This window comes from Sinohyriopsis cumingii, chromosome 6, assembly GCF_028554795.1.
Source record: "Sinohyriopsis cumingii isolate HCF-2022 chromosome 6, ASM2855479v2, whole genome shotgun sequence".
Taxonomy (NCBI): Eukaryota; Metazoa; Mollusca; class Bivalvia; order Unionida; family Unionidae; genus Sinohyriopsis; species Sinohyriopsis cumingii.
This window is the reverse complement of record NC_142966.1, coordinates 3,197,180-3,222,345: the sequence shown is the minus strand read 5'-3', so window position 1 is coordinate 3,222,345 and position 25,166 is coordinate 3,197,180. Positions and strand designations below refer to the sequence as shown.

General features: G+C 34.9%; 1 protein-coding gene across 2 annotated transcripts in view; it reads right to left on the bottom strand.

The window, feature by feature from the left end:
* Window positions 1–356: 356 nt before the first annotated feature.
* LOC149796282 (START domain-containing protein 10-like) overlaps window positions 357–25,166 on the bottom strand; it is a 44,264-nt gene continuing 19,454 nt past the window's right edge. Inside the window, exons 6-7 of one of the 2 annotated variants that reach the window (XR_016421654.1) lie at window positions 4,461–10,459; window positions 357–4,190 (exon numbers count right to left, since the gene is read on the bottom strand). Coding sequence is in view for 1 of the 2 variants with exons in the window: in XM_089960923.1 (XP_089817049.1) it covers window positions 10,229–10,459 (231 nt within the window). In the remaining variant the exon portion in view is untranslated. Of the gene's footprint in view, window positions 10,460–25,166 lie in introns of both variants that reach the window. The other variant, XM_089960923.1, reaches the window with a different exon arrangement.

Here is a 25,166-nt window from a genome sequence, read left to right as displayed (position 1 = left end):
ATATCCCGATCCATGCATACATTCTAAATGGATGGCCCCTAGATGTACTTTCACATATATGAAAATAGTACACTGTTTCATGTATACTTTGTGTCGTTCATAAAATTATTTTCTGATGTAATCTTTTATAAGATGTTTTTTTGACTTGTAGTAAAAACGAAAGCTTAACTGCATAAATCTTGTTCTTAATGAGTGTAGGTGTTATGTATATTTAATCTGCATTGTTTGTAAGATTTCGTTTTTCATTATATGCTATGGATATTTTTGTAATTTTGTATCTGATCTTGTCCAAATGCACACACACACACACACACACATTACATAAATACATACAAAATTAAAAAGATCTCAGTAGCTTAAAATGTTAATATTTTATTCTTTTATCTCTTGTATGCTGCAACATTAACCCATCAAACCCTTTCTATAATTGCACAAAATTTGAAATAATAAAACCTGTCAATATAACATAGGAAATAGATCACTGAAACAATGCTGTATACAGCCTACATGTGGTATCCATAAGGTAGCAAAACTTAAATGAAGAAATATAAACTCCCTGAAAACTCTCAAGGGAAACTGGGAAGATAATTATTTATTTATAACAGAATAAAATACCACTTAGGTGTCAACCCAAGCATCTTAAAATTCCTTAGATCAGTAAATTACAATTATGATCAGTGCTTTTACTTACTCAATTGTCCCTACCTACCCCTGCAATTTGTCTCAATTTATTCCTCTTGAGAGCCCCTTTTATTCCTGAATTGCACACGACTCTTCATTTTTTTATAAAGTTGGTCACTCACAGCCAGGAAAATTATTTCTTCATTAAAAACGTTGGCCTCTCACAGCCAGGAAAATGATTTTTTTATTAAGAAAATTTGGCCACTCAAGGCCAGGAAAATTATTTCTTTATTAACAAAATTTGGCCACTCACGGCCAGGAAAAGTATTTCTTTATTAAAAATAGCTGGTCATTCATAGCCAGGAAGCTTATCTCTTCATTACAAAATTGGCCACTAACACCCAGTAAATAATCTCTTCATTAAAAATTGTTGGCCACTCATAGCCAGAAAACTTGTCTTTCATAAAAAAAGTTGGTTATTGATAGCCAAGAAACTTTTGGAAACTTACATATTGCACAAATATACCATAAACTATAATACTGAGATCACAAGTAAATTTCTTTCCAAAACAGACAATGAATAGAACGGTGTAATTAATTTCATAAAATGAATTCAAGACATAAGCAAGACATGGTATCATTAAATTGCAGAAGATGCTCTATGGATTCCAAATTGGGAAACACTGCTTTAAAAGTTTTCTTGACATCTCATGTATCTTCCTAAAACTTGATACAGATTTATCCAAGATGCCATCTTATGATCCTACCTATCTGGAATACCAGCACACATGCTATGGAATCTTGGCAGTCATCTTAAATAGAGGCAGGAATCATGTATACAATCAAAATACTTTTCTAGAGTCTAACTTGATACATACTCAGACTAGAGTTGCCACCTGAAAAGCTCCAAAATATAGAACAATGTAATCCTTTATGAAATGGACATATTTCAACAGCATAATTTACTATTCAAAATGGACACATTTCAACACCATAATTTACTATTCAAAATGGACATATTTCAACAGCATAATTTACTATTCAAAATGGACATATTTCAACACCATAATTTACTATTCAAAATGGACACATTTCAACACCATAATTTACTATTCAAAATGGACATATTTCAACAGCATAATTTACTATTCAAAATGGACACATTTCAACACCATAATTTACTATTCAAAATGGACATATTTCAACACCATAATTTACTATTCAAAATGGACATATTTCAACACTGTATTTTACTATTCAAAATGGAATGGTTCCTTAAAACACTTAACAGGTGGCAATCCTAACTCAAGACTATCAATACTGGTGAACAGTAGAATAAAACATGAACTAAATGACATAAAATGTCATAAAAAAAAGTTTTCTAAAATGCTTGTTTGCACATGCAAAGTACCCCATAAAGGTGGCATATGTGAAGTATCCAGAAGGGTGTCACCTCTGCTTGTCATGGACTTTTGAACTTTTTCATGATTTCCCCTGGATTTTTATACTGGGGATTCCACCTCTGACATTTTCAAAAGGGCGGGATTTTTAAAATGTATGGGGAACTGTTTTTATATGAGAATGGAATATATAAAAAGAACCTTATAGTAAGTTTCCACAAATGTATGTCTGGTGCATAAATTTGTATGAATAAAGATAAAACTTGCTTTTGTAGCACTGACAATGTGTTACAACAATGACACTGTCAAGTCTATTAGGATTGTGGCAACAGCTTGTAGAGGTGACAATGTGCTACAACAATGACACTGTCATGTCTATTAGGACTGTGGCAACAGCTTGTAGAGGTGACCATGTGCTACAACAATGTCACTGTCATGTCTATTAGGAATATGGCAATAGCTTGTAGCAATGACCGTGTGCTGGAAAATGTCACTGTCATGTCTATTAGGATTGTGGACAACAGCTTCTGGCAGTGACCATGTGTCACAACAATGACTGTCATGTCTATTAGGATTGAGGACAACAAATTGTGGCAGTAACCATGTGTCACAACAATGACTGTCATGTCCATTTAGATTGTAGACAACACCAGATACATTACCAACAAACAGCAAATATTACATGCCTGTCATTCTATAAACTTGCAAGCTGCTAATCTATTTTTAAGAACTAGATAATGAAAGTGTCTCACTGATGAATTGCAAAAAGCAAAGTGCTTGATTATGGTAGCTTATCTACAAGCTGAGTACTTACTTGATCAAACAAAGTATCGTTGAAGAGTGTTACAGGTATTGTTTTGCTGATATCAAATGTGCATAATTTTCACTTACACTTTTCCTTTATAATGGGGTGGATGTTCTTTCACAGTTTATTTATATATACAACACAGCCATTATACATATTGTGTCAACAAATAGAATATCCTTTGCTTTTTTTCATTAAATTCCTGCAACCATTTTGGCCAAAATAATATTAAATATTAATTTTTATCAAGAATTATGCCTCTTCCTTGACTCATCTGTGCCACCTTTTTATGCCCGTTGACATATGGTTTCTTGTTCTCTACATTCTGCTTTTTACACTGAGAAACTAGTGTATCATATTTGTATCTAAGTGCTTTTCTTTTCTTGCTTACATATAGAAAACTTGTTAAAAATTTTAATCAAATTTTCATTTATCAGAATTTCTTCAATATTATATAGAATTTTATTAAACATTTTGTAATAACTTCACAAACATCCAGAATTGTTGGCATCTCAAGCTCATGTGCATGCCAAAGAAGAATTAGATGAGATACAAGAGTCATGCATGTGGTGTTGGTATTTACCTGCATCTTAAATTAGTATGTATGCCAAAACAAATTACAGGAAATACAAGTGTCACGGATGTAGTATTTACCTGTATCTTTAAATTGTATGTATGCCAAAACAAGTATAGGAAATACAAGTGTCACGGATGTAGTATTTACCTGTATCTTTAAATTGTATGTATGCCAAAACAATTACAGGAAATACAAGTGTCACGGATGTAGTATTTACCTGCATCTTTAAACTGTATGTATGCCAAAACAATTACAGGAAATACAAGTGTCACAGATATAGTATTTACCTGTATCTTTAAATTGTGTGTATGCCAAAACAATTACAGGAAATACAAGTGTCATGGATGCAGTATTTACCAGAAAAATGATCTGAATGTTTTAGTTCTAAATTCAACAATGTTGATTTAAAGATGAACACAGAAAGAATAATTAAAAGAAGGATCATGTAAGATTTCGTAAATGCATTTAAGATGAGCACCTCAAATATTTATGTATGGTCCACAAATCAATGAGCTTAATTATCCTATGAATCACTGGGTTTAAGTATGGCCTATGAATCAATGAGTTTAATTATCCTATGAATCATTGGGTTTAATTATGGCCTATGAATCACTGGGTTTAAGTAAGGCCCATGAATCAACGAGTTTAATTATCCTATGAATCATTGGGTTTAATTATGGCCTATGAATCACTGGGTTTAAGTGTGGCCCATGAATCACTGTGTTTACATATGGCCCATGAATCACTGGGTTTAATTATGGCCTATGAATCAATGAGTTTAATTATCCTATGAATCACTGGGTTTAATTATGGCCTATGAATCACTGGGTTTAATTATGGCCTATGAATCACTGTGTTTAAGCATGGCCTATGAATCAGTGGGTTTAATTATGGCCAACAAATCAATGGGTTTAATTATGGTCTATGAATCACTGGGTTTAAGTATGGCCCATGAATCATTGGGTTTAATTATGGCCAACAAATCACTGGGTTTAATTATGATCTATGAATCATTGTGTTTAATTATGACCTATGAATCATTGGGTCTAATTATGACCTATGAATCATTGGGTTTAAGTAAGGCCTATGAATTATTGGGTTTAATCATGGCCAACAAATCACTGGGTTTAATTGTGACCTACCAATCACTGGGTTTAATTATGGCCTACAAATCACTGGGTTTACTTATGACCTGCAAGTCACTGGGTTTACATATGACCTGCAAGTCACTGGGTTTACACATGACCTGCAAGTCACTGGGTTTACTTATGACCTGCAAGTCACTGGATTTAATCAGGGCATGCAATTTGTTAAAAGGAATATAAATCTTGTTGTTTTCTTGCATGCTAATTTCATATTCATGATCTGGTATAAATCTATACAAAATTAAATTCTCTTGGTAACAAAGCAAGCTGCAATTTTTATGCTTGAAAGCTGCCTAAATGTTAGTATACTATCTTTGAAATTACCTCAACCTCACTCTAAGATTTTACAAATTTTATGTTAATTTGTTACAATGCACTGAAACCCCACCTCCAGCAAACAAAATGGTCAGCAAAGTAACTATTTACTATTATGCAACAAAGAATAAAGTGCTGAACTAAAATACTTTAACAAACATACAACTTAAGAGTCTCTTGGATAGAATGAATAACTCCAGAGTCTCTTCGATGGAATGCATAACTCAACAGTCTTTTCAATGGAATGAATAACTCAAGAGTCTCATGGATGGAACACATAACTCAAGAGTCTCTTGGATGGAATGCATAACTCAATAGTCTCTTGGATGGAATGCACAACTCAATAGTCTCTTGGATGGAATGAATAACTCAAGAGTCTCTTGGATGGAATGAATAACTCTAGAGTCTCTTGGATGGAATACATAACTCAAGAGTCTCTTGGATGGAATGCATAACTCAAGAGTCTATTGGATGGAATGAATAACTCAAGAGTCTCTTCGATGGAATGCATAACTCAACAGTCTCTTCAATGGAATGAATAACTCAAGAGTCTCTTGGATGGAATGCATAACTCAAGAGTCTCTTGGATGGAATGCATAACTCAATAGTCTCTTGGATGGAATGCACAACTCAATAGTCTCTTGGATGGAATGAATAACTCAAGAGTCTCTTGGATGGAATGAATAACTCTTGAGTCTCTTGGATGGAAGCCATAAATATGATAACACTATAGTGATACATATGATAACACTGTAGTCATACATATGATAACACTGTAGTCATACATATGATAACACTGTAGTCATACATATGATAACACTGTAGTCATACATATGATAACACTGTAGTCATACATATGATAACACTGTAGTCATACATATGATACTACTGTCGTCATAAATATGATAACACTGTAGTCATAAATATGATAACACTGTAGTCATACATAAGATAACACTGTAGTCATACATAAGATAACACTGTAGTCATACATATGATAACACTGTAGTCATACATAACACTAGTCATACACATGACAAGGGGCCATCCATTTAGTAAGCATGCAAAAATCTGGCAAAGCTTGACCTCTTCCCCCCTCCCTCCCCCCCGTACACATGCATACTTTTTCACACACACCCCACCTGCGTATGCATGCTTGACGCACCTCCCCAGAATTCTACAGAATGGTCTATATTTAATCCATGCAGAAATCATAAAGGATTAATAATATTAATGTGTTTAATAAAACAGATAGTCCACCGACAATGAATGTCTGGCTGCATCAAAGAAATAAGCTGCACAACTTTAAACAGTTTGTCTAGTGTCCGCTAAAATTCAAGCGCTGACTGAACCCAGTTTCCTATGTGTACGTACATTATCAGTTGACCCCCCTCATATGCAAGCATATGCATTTGGGTTACCCCCTCCATATGTACGTACTCAATGGATGGCCCCTAATACTGCAGTTATACATATGATAACACTGTAGTCATACATATGATAACACTGTAGTCATACATATGATAACAATGTAGTAATACAAATGACAACACTGTAGTCATAAATGTGATAACAATGTAGTAATACAAATGACAACACTGTAGTCATAAATGTGATAACACTGTAGTCATAAATATGATAACACTAGTCATACATATGATAACACTGTAGTCATACATATGATAACACTGTAGTCATACATATGATAACAATGTGGTCATGATATTTTCACTGATGATTTTCATGTGATGCTTGTTTACCTGCTGAACACCCAAGTTCAATTTCAGTTAATATTATCTCCTTCATCTTGCAACAAGTAATAAACATCAAAACGTCTTTAAAACAAAAGACACAGGTGGAAAATAAAGGCTACGGAAAATGTCCATTATATTTGAATATAGGAAAAAAAGCTAAACTTGTTCTAAAATATACACAACCAAGAATAAAATAATTAATTTCATACAAATATTTCACAACCTGCTTCCAACATGTTTACACTTGATATCGGTAAAATTGTATCAACCGATCCAAATGCCTACGAATTGCAAAGCATTTACTATCATAATAAAATGAGCAACAAAACAAAGCATAAGTAGTATGAATCATGTATTAGTGCACAACACAAGCAGTATTAATTATGCATCACTGCACATCCACATGCTTTTCTAATACATTACTGATTATATAAGTACAATTTATAACATAATTCTGTAAAAACTTTCATTTGAGATCAAAGATAGATGGATTTGGAAACAAACATCTTTTCACCCTCTCAACCTCAACCATATCTAACACAAATTCATTTGCATATCTTATGTCTTTCCTTCATGACCGTGTATTCAAATTTCTCTTTCACAATTATGAAAATTAATGTCCCTTTCAAAGACACTATATTTTATGTTTTGACCCTTCGTGCTTGTGGCCTGAATGAAAGGAAAGAAGAAAATTCTTGCACCCCATGAATATGTGGACATTAAATGATACAATCTGATTCAAAGCATCAGTGCAGGAAGAGGATATAGACCGATGAATGACTGGAATCGTATACAGACATACAGAGAGACTGCTTGCATACATGTAATAAAAGACAACGCATCACAACTCACACTTACAAGTGCAATCTTTTGCATATTAAATGTGCTGTTTTTGACAGATAGTAGAAAACTTATCAGAGCTATGTTTGGTCCAAATAAGGGCCACATTCCCAATTTTCAAAAAGATTGGTCTGAAAACGTTATCAATGAACTAGATGTGTCAGAAAGGGGGCACTGAGATTCCTCGTAAGATAGTAACGTGCCTAACAGACATAATATTAAAAAGCAACCAAGTTATTGTCCAACACAAGACATTCTCATTGCTTCTGAGCTTACAATGAATGCAATGGACTTAATTAATTGTAGAAACATGAGTGAAACATTTAGAATCCATGGTTACCTACCCCACAGAGTACAGGGTCAATATATGAGTATCTGTTTATATAGAAGAATGAACTCCATTTACACTCATGTTCAAGATGTATATTTATATAGAACTCCATTTACACTCATGTTCAAGATGTATATTTATATAGAACTCCATTTACACTCATGTTCAAGGTGTATTTATATAGAACTACAAAAATATAAACACCAGGGCCCGAACATTTGATAAGAGTTTTCACTGGTTGCAAGTTTTCTCATGTATCAGATATTAGTATCAGCTATGCCAAGGCTAGAGTTGCTGAATATTCGATTGATTCCTGTCCGAGTTATCCATGCTTGACTGTGTACAGTAAGTGACCATAATATTTGGGAGTGGAACATAACATTCAGTATCTTTGGTAATCATCCAACTTAAAATAATACATTACCATGAGTAACATAAAATGAATATCAACAGAACCAAGAATGTGTTGAACAAAATTAAAAAAGTTCACTCCCAACTGTAATCAGAGACACCAGTCTGTATGTGCATTGTGTGACTGGTCAAAGACTGATAAACTAATCATCAGATCTTCATTTAATTTAAATCCCAGCAACAAAATACGATGTCAAATCTGGACCCAGATTACTGGTGGAAGCTGTCAAATCTGTCTTCTGATTACTGGTATTTGAGACATATGTCCAATTTAGGTGCAAACAAAAGTGCATTTCAGAATCCTTCAAATGAGTTAGACACTGACTGCCTTAACCCATCCCACCCCATCAGGCAAAGTATGTGAGTTCCAATGTCTTTACAATCGCAAGAAATTCTTAAAAAACACTGAAACAGAACCAAGGTACATTTTTCAAACGTAGGTTAATGATCAATATATTGAATCCAAGCACCTTTTTGACTTGAACGTAATTTTGGAGTAGGCAGAGAGAAAAATGGGACATTTAATTGATGATTTCATCATACAGACCACAAGTTTGAATTATCCAGGTAAAGAGGAATATACAGTGAATTATCCAGGTAAAGTGGAATATACTACATTAAATTATTTAGGTAAAGAGGAATATACAGTGACCTCAAATCAGAGCCATAACCACTTATAATGAAATCTGTCAACAAATTTAAACAAGGCTGTGACTGCTCACCTGGCTGAAAAGCAGGAACACCTGTCCAAGAAATCTGGACCAGTAGGATTTCTTCTAATACTTTTTATTGCTATGGAAACAATTGTATAAAAGGTTTCTCAATATTTTGATACCTTCATTCATATATGAAAACACACCGGCAACAGTTGTCCAATTCCAGAAAGCCTTGATTATACCAAAAGGCATTCCAGAAAAGTTGAAAATAGATTTTCTGCTTGATTGCTATGCAAGCCACAGCACTGCTTTGGAACCATAATGGACAAATTTATTCTGTGTACAGCACAGGATTATTGCTACCAAGTTTTATCCAAGCAGCCTCAGCCAATCCAGAAAAGTCAGGTGTTCCACACCATTACCTGGGAAGCTATCATGGGAAAAAATCTAGCACAGCCAATCCAGAAAAGTCAGGTGTTCCACACTATTACTTGGGAAGCTACCATGGGCAAAATCTAGTACAGAATGTACCAAAAGTTATTCTTACCGAATGTAATAAACACTGCACAGTAGTTTTAATGAATAGGCTTTGCAATGAAAGGCACATTGTTGCAAAGGGAGCCACCTCACATATAATTTGAAAGAACAAGCCCTAAGAAACATTCTTGCCAAGTTTGATCCAAATTGGCTAAGCTGTTTATAAATGAAAAAAGCAAGGACATTTGACAAATGAATAATGTGTTATGTCAAAAGGTCTTCAGTCCAAAAGTTGTCTAAAATGCTCACTGTCAATCAAAGCTAACATTTCGTTTTGATTTTCCCAACTAGACAAGAAACTTACTGATCAGTATTACACATGCCATACCATTAAAAGTAAGAGATATAAAATCAATAAACCTATCAAAGGCAGGTTAAAGCACCACACTCTCGATCCAAGGGTAATAGATTCTAGACCTGTCCAGGCCAGCCTGGGTCATCTGCTGTGGTGCCTTCAAGAAATGTGCTTAACTTCCATTCTTTCAACATTATACAGCCAATAATGTGTTACAAGTGCCATCGAATCTAACAAATAAATGTATCCCATAATTACTGATAAAAATCTTAATTAGCTTCTTCATTTGTTTCCATATATCATACATAAAACAATTCTTCATCATACATAGCTTATCATATTAGAGCATAGGAAACATTAAAATACAAAGGTTTTGAAAAATAAAAATATAATTTTAACATTAGAGTACTGGAAACATTAAAATACAAAGACTTTTAAAATAAAAATATCATTTTAAGATTAGAGCAATGCAGGTAACTGCACATAAATACAGGAATTAAACATCAGTTATAATCACTATAATGTCAAAAGATAGAAAATTTTAAGAATCCTTATCATCTTCCATAAAATCCCCCATGTCTATATCCTCCTCCTGAATTCCACTCTCGTCAATTGACTCGCAGGATACTCCGGCATTCAGAGGCTTGATGTGGGACATATTCAGTCGTGGAAGGGTCATCTGCTCTGGGTAGATCCATGGTTTGAGGTGAGGGTTGTGTTTACCTTTCCACTTTGCATAATTCTTGCAGGCTTTGTGTATTCGAGACATGATCTACAAAAAAAGTCAAATTCTTTTCATCAGCAGCTGAACTTACCCTGTACCCATCAATAACACTCCCAAAATTATATATCTACCACACATCCATCAATACCATTCATACAAGTACATATGTATCATACATCCATCAATAACACTCATACAATTACATGGATCTTACATCTATCCTAATAAAAAAATTACAAACTTATCTTACATCTATCCATAATACATGTACTCACAAAATTAGAAATGCATCTTACATCTATCCATAATGCAAAATTACAAATGTATCTTACATTTATCCTTAATACTCACAAAATGACAAATGTATCTTACATCTATTCATAATACTCACAAAATTACAAATGTATCTTACATATATCCATAATACAGTCAAACCCACTTATCTCGACCTCGGTTATCTCGACAACCCGCTTATGTCGAGCGTTTTGGTCCGGTCCCGAAAAAATTCTTCTTTGTTATGCTATTTTTTACCCGCTTATCTCGACCTCTGTTAAGTCGATAACCCAGTTATGTCGGGCATAAGTTTCGGTCCGAAGTAACATGTGGACCCGCTTAATTCGACGAAATGCAACTTTTTAACGTCAATCTCACAGAAATTGTACAAGAAATAGTCAGCAAAAGCGATCGATTTTCAGGCACAATTTTGGTCCGTTACGGCAGTAGTCACATGTTTATTTCATATTCTTTCTATTTTTGGTTCGTAAGAGTAGCTTAATCGATTAGTTTATTAAGAATATATCATGTTCACTACATAAAATATTCAAGGATTCACAAAGACAAGAGTGTGTACAAATTACAATGTAACTTTATTTTACGAAAACGCAGAATCTTAGATGTCAGCTACATGTGTATTTTATCATTTCCCTTTTATTTCTTAAGGTACATTTCAGATATGAATTATGTTCCGAAGTACATGTATACAAGAAACAACAATCAAGGAGATACAAGTAATGAAATATTATGTACATGTACACATTAATAATCAATGTGCAGACGGAAAAGTGCTGATCGGCTGAATATTCAGGTCATGAAATTGCTCCATATGCACGTAATCTGCGAGATACTGTCATATATTAACCTGGATATAATACAATCTTGGTTATTTTGCACCTAACACCGCGTTATGCGTGAATGGCGGGTGCCTGAAAGCAATCGGTGGATGTTTCTCTCTCACTCTCTCGTTTGTGATTTTCTTTGATCCATTTTTCAATCTGATAACATATTCAAACCTCTGAGTACAACCAAACATGATTTGTTTTTCAATATTCACATCAATTATAAAAATGCGTCGTGTGTTATCTGACATAAGTGATGCACACTACAGTAATGGATGCATACGCTACATGTGATATAAGGAGTTCATAGATATATTTTTTCTTTAATAAATTACTTATGATGATAAAAAAGGAATAAATGATAACAACACCAGGTTAGTTCATTTCATTTTATTATCAATTAAGCGTTTTGTTTATTTTATTGTAACATGCAGTGGGAGGGGATTCCAGTAAACACCAGCAAGAGACAGGAGTAATGCTCAAGGACATTTTTAAAATTACCGGTTTTTATGAACCCGGATATCTCGGGACCCGGTTATGTCGACGATTATTTTACACCCCCGACGTAATCGAGATAACCGGGTTTGACTGTACAAAATTACAAATATATCCTACTTCTGTCCAAAATACTCACAAAATTACATATGTTCCTTACATCCATCAACAATACCCACAGAATTACATATGTATGTGAACCTAATGAATACAGAAAGAAGCTGCAAAAAAAACAAGGGACATAACACAGATATTGCACAGATTTAGAGACCTCCTTAATTTCAGATCTGTGGTGACAGAAACCAAAACCCTGATCAATATTTCTTCATTTTTGACAGATTGACAAATTAGTGAGAACAATAAATACATCAATGATCAAAACTGAAAAGCATAATCTCATGACCCAATCAGGGGGCATAACCTAAAGTACAGGACTGCCACAGGTAGACACATAATCTATTCCAGGCATAAAGGTCCTAATAACTGAATGAATTTTTATTTCCTGACCATTATAATGAACTTTATAAAGTATTTGCTGTATTTAAGGTTTTTAAGTTAATTTCCTCTATTCCACTGTTTTATTTTTCTTCTTCTTCAAAATATAAATTGAAACTTAAAATTGTCATGTCAATGTCATCATTTAGTTCATGACATAATCTTGATACAAAACTGTTTGCTTGGGACAACTTACATATATGACATCATTCTGTTCTAAATATGCTGTAAAAAGTGAACTGGCTTTGTCATTACTGAAATACTATATGAAGAGAAACTTTAGACAAAACTCAACGCAAAATGCATCAGGTGGCGCTCTACAGTTTCGTATTTTGCATAGGGTTAGAATTTTAAAGAGAAAGAATTTCCCTGGGTTTCCTCACTGGCTATACTGGCTATTTAAAAAAGACCATGTATATCTTATGTATTGTTCAAAGAACCTTTAATTCCCTTTATTTTGGTGTATGATTGATGGGTGTATACAGCTTGGCCTTACTCCAGATGTGCATCTTTCAAAACACTGCTAGCTCTGCTTGGTTGTTTTCACTTCCTGGACATCAGAGGTAAATTGTAAAATAATAAGAGCCAATAACTTTTTTTACATTTTATATATGTAGTAATTCATCCATTGCACTTTTAGAAGCTGGTAATGTCTAGTTGGGCAAAATTCATTTTCCCTATATTAATAGGTGCTAAAGATAATGTACTTTAGACTAATTCAGGCTGATTTTTTTTAGTATAAGGGAGCAGTCATTTTAGTTACCAGTGTGCTTAGATCATGTCCAATTTCCATAAGTACAATATAGAAAGAAATGTCAGCCACATTACATCAAAATAGCATAGAGGTATGCCAACATTCTCTCCATTGTACATGTATCAAATGCAAACAAGTTCACCTTACATATGTCACTCTCTCAAAAGTACATAATAACTGGTGAGCACCCCCTCAGTGATATAATTTCTCACCCCACGGCCCTACTGAAGAGTGCAATCGAAGTGCAGGAGTGATTCAAGTGGTTCAAGTATCTGGGAGTGTATGTGATGATACATTCCAAATATGAAGTGACACAGGAATAGGGTTATGAAAATATAAGTGCTGAAAAAGTTTTAATCAAAACTCTTAAGCAAAAGATGTCCCAAATGTAATGTTTGACCCTCTAGCCCCACCCTGGGACAAAATCCAGGGGCAGAGTGGTACTGTGAGGTTTTTGTGTCTGTATGTGTTTGTATGTGATGATATTATACTCCAACAATAGTTTCTCCAGAAAGTTGAGATAAGACCATTTCTTTCTTTTAACTTCTGAGTGTTGAAACCATCTCTGATTTTCTTCAACGATAACAAGAATTTCAAACAAACTACTGTGGTGTGCATACTGGTTGTCAGTGACACCACCTTTATTTATCACAAACCATGCATACTTGTCTTTTGTTTAAAAGACCATCCATTCATGTGTAGCGATATCATGATTTTCAAGATGGTTGCAATGGCAATCCATTCATGTGTAGTGATACCATGATTTCAAGATGGTTGCTATGGCAATCCATTCGTGTGTAGTGAAACCATGATTTTCAAGATGGTTGCTAGGGCAATCCATTCATGTGTAGTGATACAATGATTTTCAAGCTGGTTGTAATGACAATCCATTCATGTGTAGTCATGTGTAGTGATACCATGATTTTCAAGATGGTTGCAATTGCAATCCATTCATGTGTAGTGATACCATGATTTACAAGATGGTTGCTATGGCAATCCATTCATGTGAAGTGACACCATGATTTTCAAGATGGTTGCTATGACAATCTATTCATGGGTAGTCATGTGTAGTGATACCATGATTTTCAAGATGGTTGCAATTGCAATCCATTCATGTGTAGTGATACCATGATTTACAAGATGGTTGCTATGGCAATCCATTTGTGTGTAGTGATACCATGATTTTTAAGCTGGTTGCTATGGCAATCCATTCAAGTATAGTGTTACCATGATTTTCAAGATGGTTGCTATGGCAATCCATTCATGTGTAGTCATGTGTAGTGATACCATGATTTTCAAGACGGTTGCTATGGCAATCCATTCATGAGAAGTGACACCATGAATTCCAAGATGGTTACTATGACAATCCATTCATGTGTAGTGATAACATGATTTTCAAGATGGTTGCTATGGCAATCCATTCATGTGTAGTGATACCATGAATTCCAAGATGGTTACTATGACAATCCATTCATGTGTAGTGATACCATGATTTTCAAGATGATTGCTATGGCAATCCATTCATGTGTAGTGATACAATGATTTTCAAGATGGTTGCTACGGCAATTATATTATATGCATAACTCATTTAGGGACAATAAGTCTTCTGGAAAAATCCCATGCAAATATTGCCATTCATTTGTGAAGAATAGAAATAACAATATTTTAAGATGGTTTCCATGATGGCCATATTAAAGATCACTTGGTATAATTTTCTTTTGGGCAATCTGACACCATAAGAACACTTCTGATGAAAATCCCTTGTCAAAATAACTTTCCATTTAAAGGAGTTGCTGTTCAATAACATCATTTTCAAGATTGCCACTCTGGAGGTAATACTGGATGTCAGATTGGCACCATTTTCATTTAGAAGCAACTAGGTATCAAAAAATGCTTCTGGCAGAATACTATGTTAATATGACCATTCACATGGGAGGAATAGAGATAACAATATCTTTACAATGACTATAATGATGGCCATAATGATGGTCAGTTTTTGTATCATTTTCATTTAGGACCAAATGACATCAAAAGATCACTCTTGATGAAAACCTCATGTCAAAATTATTTTCTATTTGAGGGCAGTTACTATAGCAATAACAACATTTTCAAGATGGCCAAGCCACCACAGTGGTAATATTATGTCAGATTGGCACCAGTTTAATTCAGGACCAAACAAGACATCATAGGAAGTAAAAACCCTATGCAGATATGACTTTCTGTTTCTGAGGAGTAACCATAACACAAGTTTTAAGATGACTGCAATGGTGGCCATATAGGACATCAGACTGGCACCATTTCCATTTAGAGCCAAGCAGACATCACAAGTAGTCTTTTCAACTCTAATCACAATAAACTAAGAAATTTATGTTCAGACAAAATTCCACCTGACACAAAGTTTGTTATCTCTCCAATACGAAATGAAAAGGTTTCTGAAAATTTTGCAAATTATTGCAACAAGGAAATCAACAGGTCTTGATAATACTGGACCACATCCCTTGAGTGCTGCTGCAGATATAATATCTGACAGCATAGCTTACCTATGTAATCTAACCATATCCACCTCAGTGTTTCCAAGACTGAAATTAGTGAAAGTTACCTCCATTCACAAGTCTGGCAGCAAAAAAAGTATCAATAACTACAGACTCATATCAATCTTACCAAATGTGTCCAAAATACTTGAAAAACATGTTCATGATTATCTTTGATATGTGTGTGTGTGATTTGGATTTTTAATGTAGGTTTAACAATTTTCCAGTCATATGGCTATGACGAAAGCAGTGTGGCAGTTTATAGTGATGTCTAGCAGTTTGGTATTATGCTTCAGACATGTAGCATCATGTCCTACCCAGTCACATTATCCTGACAGCAGGCCAACCAGTCCAAGCACTAGCCTCTTTATGCTGAGCACCAAGCAAGGCATCTACTTGTACCAACTTGTACCATTTTTAAAAGTCTTTGGTAAAACTTGGCTGGAGTTTGAACACACAAACCTCCAGCATCTGAGGATGACACTCTAACCACCTGGGCCACCAGAGCGGTATCTTTTGATATACCTATCAAATTATAACTTACTTCACAAAAAACAATCAGGGTTCAGAGAAAACCACTCCAGTGAGACAGCCTTGATCTCCATAATAGATGGATTATTGTCTTAGATCAAGGAAAATTAGTTGGATCCATTTTTTGACAAGTTGATCCTAGAAAAGCTTTTCACCTTGTTGTTAATGATATTCTTTACAACAAATTGAGCATTTATCAATGTGACAATTCAATAAATGATTGGTTTATATCATGAGAAAACAGTGTCAAAATAAATGGCAGTATTTCTAATGAAGAACCAATTACATGTGGAGTTCTACAGAGATCAATTCTAGGCCCACTTTTCTTTCTTGTTGTCAAAAATGATCTGCCACTGAAAACAGGCAACTGTATTTCATCTACCGAATTACATGCAGATGCAAGCACACTGTCAGATCTCAAACAGCTAAAATCAGGCTGTAATATCTCCCTTCAGATAGTGTTACTAGGAATAGATTCCTGGTGTATGAAAAATTGCATGAAAGTAAATACAGACAAAACTAAAGTATTAATGATTACTATGAAACAAATGAAAGCAAGATCGTAAAATAACAATTTTAATCTTAAATTGAATGAAATCTGCCTACAAACGGTTATCCAATGACAAAATCCTTGGGTTGATAGTTGATAACAATTTACAGTGAAAACAACATATTCAAGTCCTGTCGTAAAGTCGTTTCAAGTATGTGGTTATTTAGCAAGGCAAGGGCATCTCAATCGGCTAAACATAGGTTAATATATTACAAATGCTATATACAACCACACCTAGACTACTGTAATGTTATCTGGGGAAACACTTCTTATATGGATATTTACAAATTATTCTGCTTGCAAAAAAAGCTCAAAGACTCATCGTTGATAATGCTGAAAACACCCAAAATGCAATGAATGATATTAAAATGTTAACAGTAAGTGAACAAATATTTTTGAGAAAGGCTAGACTTATGCAAAATGTTTTAAACAATATGGCCCAATTTCATCTCAATGAAGTATTTCATTCTAGAAAACAAGGCAACATTTCCAGTTTAAGATTAATTTCAGCTAACCACCTTTCCATCCCAAAACCAAATTCAATATTCAGGATCACTAATTTGGAATACAATCCCAAAGGAAATTAGAGAAAGTACAAAATATAAATGCATTTAATTAAAATTTTATTCAATGGACGAAAAGTGGAACCTATTTGATTTAACAAATTCATTACAACTTAAAGTATAAATTCGCTAACCTTCACTTTGTTTTCTCACTATTTTTGTACTATATACATGTTGTGTGTGTGTGTATATATATATATATATATATATATATATATATATATATATATATATATATATATATATATATATATATATATATATATAGATATATATACACATACATATACACACACATACATATTGTTATGTATATTTAATTTATATTTGATTCAATTTAATTGTTTGTTTGTTAGTTTTAATTTTTTTATTCCATTAGATGTTATAGTAATGTAATTTTGTTTATTGGAATTTGACATTTTTCAGGAATTAGTTTGACCTGACTTTTTTCATAAACACCTAATTTAAGAACTTTGTATCTTAATGCTGACCTAGTTCCTGACCTTGTTTCTGATTTAATAAAAGTTGAATTAATCAGCTTTTTTAATTTTTTTTTATTGTGGGATTTATAGGGTGAAATCGAGGTTGTACTGGTGTACATGACTTTACACATGTCAATAGCCTCTATTTCAAAATTCGGGTTTTACTGGAATTGCGCAGTAATCAGATTTAATAGTGATGTATTTGAGAAATAATTTTAGTTGGGCTTTTAAACATTTTGATGTCACGGTGGTGTTTTATCTGTTGTGACCAGTTGGAGTTTAATTTTTCTTCAAATTCTTTGGATTCTATGAGATTAATTATTTTCCCTGGGAATATTTAAGTGCTCATACAGAATTCATGGACAAAGACATTTAATTGAAATTTTATTTGGAATTCAAATACTGGAATATTATTTTTCTATGGCTCAACGAAGTACTGTTGACACGTCAATACTATACTGGCTACAGTATACGTCATTACCTTCCATTTTGGATTTCGTCAGGACTCAAACTCAAATTCATTAGAACATTTTATTACTAGGACTTCTAATTTTAATTCTTAGACCATTCTTGGCTTATTTTTGGATCTGATTCTTAAAAAGTTCTTTTCTTCATTTTTTTCATGTTTTCTTAGGGAAATAAATTATTTGTTAAATTTTAAAAAGCTTGTTGTCTTCACTTTTTTCTTGTTATTGTTTATGAGAGCCTAAACACGTAACAATATACATGTATACAATGTACTTAGTTGAAACATGACCCTCTTTAAATAAAGTCATTATCATTATTATTATAATTATTATTATTATAAACTAATTTTTCTACTGAAACTGACCCATCATCGGAACTGCATGGAGTTGGGGTCTGCTGAAAAGGCATGTACTGCGCTGATTCGATGATGTCCTTGCAAATATGGGGCTTCATGAGCGATATTGATCCATCATACTGGAACCGTAAGTAGAAGGGTCAACCAAGAAATGTATTGCTGATTTTGCCTGCTAGCTGCCAAAGTAGTGAGTAGTCAGAACTTGTATATTAGGTGAACTAATTAAGTTCTTGAGAGTAGTTCAACTGGTGTCTTCTTCAGCCAGGTTAATTCCCATGAAAATTCCACTTGGGCAAGGGTCCAGTGATGTTGGCCAGGTGAAATCCAAACAAATAGAAGATCTGACAAGTCCTTGATTTCTGTGAGATCCTCTCTTCTATAATAGCACAGTGTGCTAGTGATTGTGAATGGCAAGTTTAGCTGTGATGGGTGCTAACTATTTTTCATTGAAGAGACAACAAGTTAGCTATTGTGGTTCAGATGTCTCCACTGGAATATAGTACAATGTTGTGAACCACTGAGATTATATTCTATTGCCTTCATAGACTGACCCAATTAGTCCTGTATTCCCTATTTTAGTAGAGTAATCAGGATGAAGAGATACTCATTTACTTTTGGTTCCTGTATCCTGTTTGAAATCCAAAGTGTTGAGATGTGTATACATTCAGCCATTCCAAGGTATTGGAGGCAGCAACTGACCAGGTCATTGGGCCCATGATTTATGTGAGAAAGGCTGAGAATGTTGGCATTCCACCTTGTCATTAAGGTCCATCGTAAATCAATCCCATCAAGCATGTATCATATGAAGGATGAAAAGGCCATTCTGTTTGTACATGTTGATGCTTGCAGAAAAATGAGTCTGCCAATACATTAGCCAGCCTAGGATATGTTGAACTGAAACCTGGATTAACACTGAGAACACCACTTTTAGAAAATCCCAAATGTGGATACAAAGGTTCAAGTATTTGTTCCGCCTTGCTGTTAGAGGCACTAAAGTGAAGTTATTGGGAAAAATGATAACTTTATTCCCATGTAGGTTCACCAGCCACCAATGACAGGCTTTCAAAAAATGGTGTCAATTTTGATGATGTGGACATATAAATAATGATCCTGAGAGAGCCTCACTCCTATGAAAATCCAAAAAGGTAGGAGGCTTGCTCCCCCCATTATATTGTGTGATGTGTTTGCAGATGCATTGCCGATGTGAGTCCAAGGTGCCTTCATGATGCAGCCTTGAATGGTTGTCGATTGACAGAGTTGGTCCAATTGTAAAGGTTCAATTTCCACTTGGATTGTCCAATGAATATGCCCCCACTTATTTAATGGGACACCTTAAATTGAGACTGTCCAATGAATATGCCCCCACTTATTCAATGGGACACGTTAAATTGAGACTGTGACTTATCATGTGTATGTTGTAGTCATGGCCTCAAAGATCCCTTGTATACGGCCTAGTCCAGTCAAAACAGAAGTAGGTCATCTGTGTGGAGAGAACATCATCTGATTCAGTATGCTGGGATGGGTTACAGAATGTCTTATCAAAGTAACCGGTCCATGAATCTGCTGTTGAGAGGATACTTCTGGCTGTCTGATTAGCTCTTTCCCTCACAGTACAGCAAAAGAAACAGAGTTGAACCCTGAGGTGGCAAGGTCTATAGGAATCACCAACAATGATGAGTCCTGTAGTGGTGACCTATAAAGATTCCGATCATGGAAACAATCGAAAGTAGTCTCTTATGTAGATAAATTTCACCTGATGACAGAACAGTAGATCCAGCAGTTACGTATAGAAACAAGGACTGAAGTCCAACAGGAGTGAGCAGGAAAGTTCAGTGTTCAATCCTGCAAAGTAGAGTTTCACTCATCAAAGATCTACTAATGATGAAGGAGCTTGAATGCCAGTTTTGTCAGCTATCGATTAAGGTAGAGAAGTCCACATCTACAAGTGAAGTAGTTGGAAAAGAATGTTGACGATGGTGACCCACTACACTTGCAGTAGTTGGAAAAGAACGTTGATGATGGTGACCCACTACCTGCGAAGTAGTTGGAAAAGAACGTTGATGATGGTGACCCACTACCTGCGAAGTAGTTGGAAAAGAATGTTGATGATGGTGACCCACTACCTGCGAAGTAGTTGGAAAAGAACGTTGATGATAGTGAAACACTAAACTTGCAATATGTATGAGTCAGATCCAATAACTTATTGCTGTGTAGAGTCTCTTGGATGGCAGAGGCTTGAAGGTGAGTGATAAGACATCTCTTGAAAATGGAGGCCCAAAATGGACATTATATGCCAAAGTGTTTGAGGTACTGTGTGGTAAGATAAACTCATGAGGGTGTCCATGCCAACTGTACATCTTCCACAGATAGCACCTAGCAGCACTATGCTATTAGACTGATCCAAGAGAGTGCCTGGATAGACTGGGCATAGTCCACAGGATGTGTCTATTCATGAAGTGCCTGACAGCACTATGCTATTAGATGCCTGACAGCACTATGCTATTAGACTGATCCAAGAGAGTGTCTGGATAGACTGGGCATAGTCCACAGGATGTGTCTATTCATGAACAGCCTGACAGCACTATGTGATGTGTGTAGCTGGGCAAGTTGAGTTTGGCTGATGCTATATTTGATTTGTGGTCATGACTCATTACAATCAGAGAAATATGGCCAAATCCAGCCATGGAGGAACGTGGCCAACTTGGCTGGTATGATGATGTCCAGTTCCAGAATGGGCTACATGATGTTTGACCCATGTATCCAGTCCACAACTCTGATAAGAAAGACTGTAACTGATGCTTGTTGCTGCCCTTATATGCAATGTGATACTTTTGTCCCCATTTTATAAATTACTTCTGTCCGTAATATGCAAGTCCAACATGTCTTCAAGGGTTTACTGCCAAAGGGGTTATATGACTGTTCTTGCCCATGGTCTAAATCTGCAAGACCAAATAGAGAAGACCCTCTATACAATAATGTAGTGTAGTATCTTGTTTTATGAGCTGGTGAGTGTCATGCAGAGATACCCACGAAGATAACTACCTTTGAAGGGGCACATGTAACCTGTACAGGTAGATTAGAGCATAGCTATGAATATTTAGAAACTGAACACTAAATAATCAACTCCAGCCATAATACCCCATGTGAATTTGACTGATTCTACTGACAGAATCACTGACACATCACTAATAGTACTTATATGTCTGTACAGGAGGATAAAAAAATAAATTCTGGTCACAGCTTACCTGTAGGAAGGCCGATGGGTTGCCTACACAGATAAACATCACTCAAGCGTTGCCTACAGTAACATGCATGAACAGGATGCTACAGAGAAAACAAATTATAGAAAACATGCCTGTATTTGTCCAACCAGAAACTACACAGTAATATCAACAAGTTTCTATATTGCACACAAAAACCTGCATGTAAAAAAGGAAATTAAACACCACTATTTAGATAGTTACAAAGTGTGACAATATCCATTATGAAAAAATGTTACTTGTAGTAAAAGGTCTATTGATGTACAGGTAAAACCAATAAAGTGTCACATATACTACCATAAATTTGTGCAAGCAGACAACCTAATGAGGGCAATGAAGTGAGAGACAAAGTATTAGAAAAATGAAAAGGCAGAACTTTGCATAGGAAGAGAGAAAAGTTGGAAATATAGATGGAGTATACTTTTCTTAGAATTGAAAAGACTCATCCAACTTGTAATGGTATATCTTCCAAAGGATGATTCTGGCTTTTGCAAGATCTCACATGGTGAGGGCATACTTCTTAGCAAAAGCCTAAGTAGTAACAGATATATTCATTGGATTTGGCACCAATCCCTGTACCAAGGGGAGATCACTCTGTCAGACTTCCACCTAGATGGACAGATAACGTTTAGCTTTTCAGCCAATGTTTTTAACCTGGAAGGGTTGGATTTGTAAGGTAGTAGCAGTTCTCCTAATTTAGGTATTATGATTGGGTAACATATTCAAAGAAGAAACTCCATACTGACATTACCATTCATTGACGAGATTAAAATATTTTCAACATGGTCACTAAGAACGTCTGAGCATCACCATTCTTATTAAAGATCAACCAGACACCATGAAAAGGCATTTAGTAAAAACCCGGTGCTGATATAAGCATCTATTCAGGAGGAGTAACAATCAGATTTTTAAGATGGCTGCATGGTGGCCTCATTGAGGTGGCGCTCAACAGTTTTGTATTTTGCATAGGGTTAGAATTTTAAAGAAAAAAAATTTCCCTGGCTTTCCTCAATGGTTATTCTGGCTATTTAAAAAAGACATTGTATATCTTAGGTATAGTTCAAAGAATATTTAATTCCCTTTATTTTGGTGTATGATTGATGGGTGTAATATGGGTTATACAGTATACAGCTTGGCCTTACTCCAGATGTGCACCTTTCAAAAAAGTGTTAGCTCTACTTGGCCATTTTCATATCCTGAAATTCAGAGGTAAATTGTATAAAAAAAGAGACGATAACTTTTTTTTTACATTTTATATATTTGATAATTCATTCATTGCATTTTCAGAAGCTGGTACTATCTAGTGTGGCAAAAGTCATTTTCACTATTTTCACAGCTGCTACGGATAGTGTACTTTAGACTAATTCAGGCTGATTTTTTAGCACAAGGGAGCAGTCATTTTAGTTAGCAGTGTGCTTAGATCATGTACATTTCCAAAAGATAAATATCCAAAGAAATATCATCCACATTATATTAATGTAGCATAGAGGTATGTCAACATTCTCGCCATTGTGCATATTATAAATGCAAACAACTTCACCTTACATACGTTACTCTCTCACGCACGCCCTAAGTCAGTCAGATCATGATTTTAAGCCTCATTTGGCCTCTAACTCTACACCACATTTACCATCATAATAAGAATAAATGGCGTCTCCAGATAACAGAACAGTCCCTTCTCAATCATTCATTTGTACGATTTACCAGTCTCTATCATGAATACTGCACATGGCGTCACACAATCAATACACACAATTATATTTTAATAGGGACTATAAGTCACTATCTCAAAGGTACATAATAACTGGTGAGTGTCCCCTTAATGTGCAAGCAGCAAGAAGCCTTTCAGTGAAAACCCCATGCTGATATGACCATTCATTCAAGATAGGTAGTGATAATTAGAATTTCAACATGGCCACTGTGGTGGCCATACTGGAAATCTGTAAAACAGAATTTTCACATGGACCAACTAGACATTATAAGATGTCTTTCAATAAACCCAATGTTGATACGAGCATAAATTCTGGTGGTATAGTGATAAGATTGGCTAGATGGCCACTGTTTTGGTCTAACTGCATACATGCCAACCCGTGACGAGGAAAAATTGTAATCTAAGTGGACAAAAAGAGGAATCCAAGCAGAAAAAGAGGAATCCACATATAACATGATAAAATTCAATAAACAATGATTTATTTGCCCCTCTCGTCTTTTAACATCCTTTACTGCTTTAAGTTTTCATATGTAGCACTTTTAGCTTTAGAAACCAACAGATTTTCATGTTGCATTTTAAAACACTTTGTACCAGCTGAGACCATGAATGTTTTGCACACCAGTAGAGCACAAAGTACTGGGTTACTGAGCCTGGATCTGAATTCACTTTTATGTTTGTTAACAATACTGAACAATCTCTCACAGTCAGCATTAGAATGGTAAAGAACCAATATTCTTTTCATAACCTGACAAAGAAGAGGAAATTTATATCTTCCAGTGATTGTGTCGTTTAGCTGGGAAATAAGGAATAAGGTGCCATGCACATCAACTCTATCTGCATTAAGTATATTGTCAGGTAGAATCCCAACTTTATACTTCAGGAATTCTCCTTCCAGATGATCCAAGGTAGACAAGGATGGTAATAGAAAAGGATATCTTTTGACAAAGAATCTAACACTTTTGAAGCTTTTGACTGTCTCTCATTTACATCAGCAATTGAAGCATTTAAAAGCACTTCATCTCCATAGGGGAATTTCTGGAGCATGTAATCACAGGCTGCATCATAATAATCTCTAACATTATCATAAAACACCTTCACAGCAAGAGCAGAATTGTGTTCTATGAATTCTCTTGCTCTGTAACCAATAGCAAGATCTTCATTATCTTTCTATTAAGAACTCGGTAGCTAACACCTCTGGGTTTATAACATTCATGTCCACACTTTAGTTCTGCTGTAGATAAGAAGTTACCTTAGTACTGAAGTTCATAAGACGAGCTAATTCAATGTGTTTCTTTGTTTTCAAGTGTTTCTCCACATAAAATTTACCAACAAGCCCAATATTAAAATCGTTTCCACACAGACTGTAATGAGCATGATGCTGCCCTAGAATACAGGGACTCGTATTATTGCTTAAAACTGACCTGTCACACATGTACTATATAGTA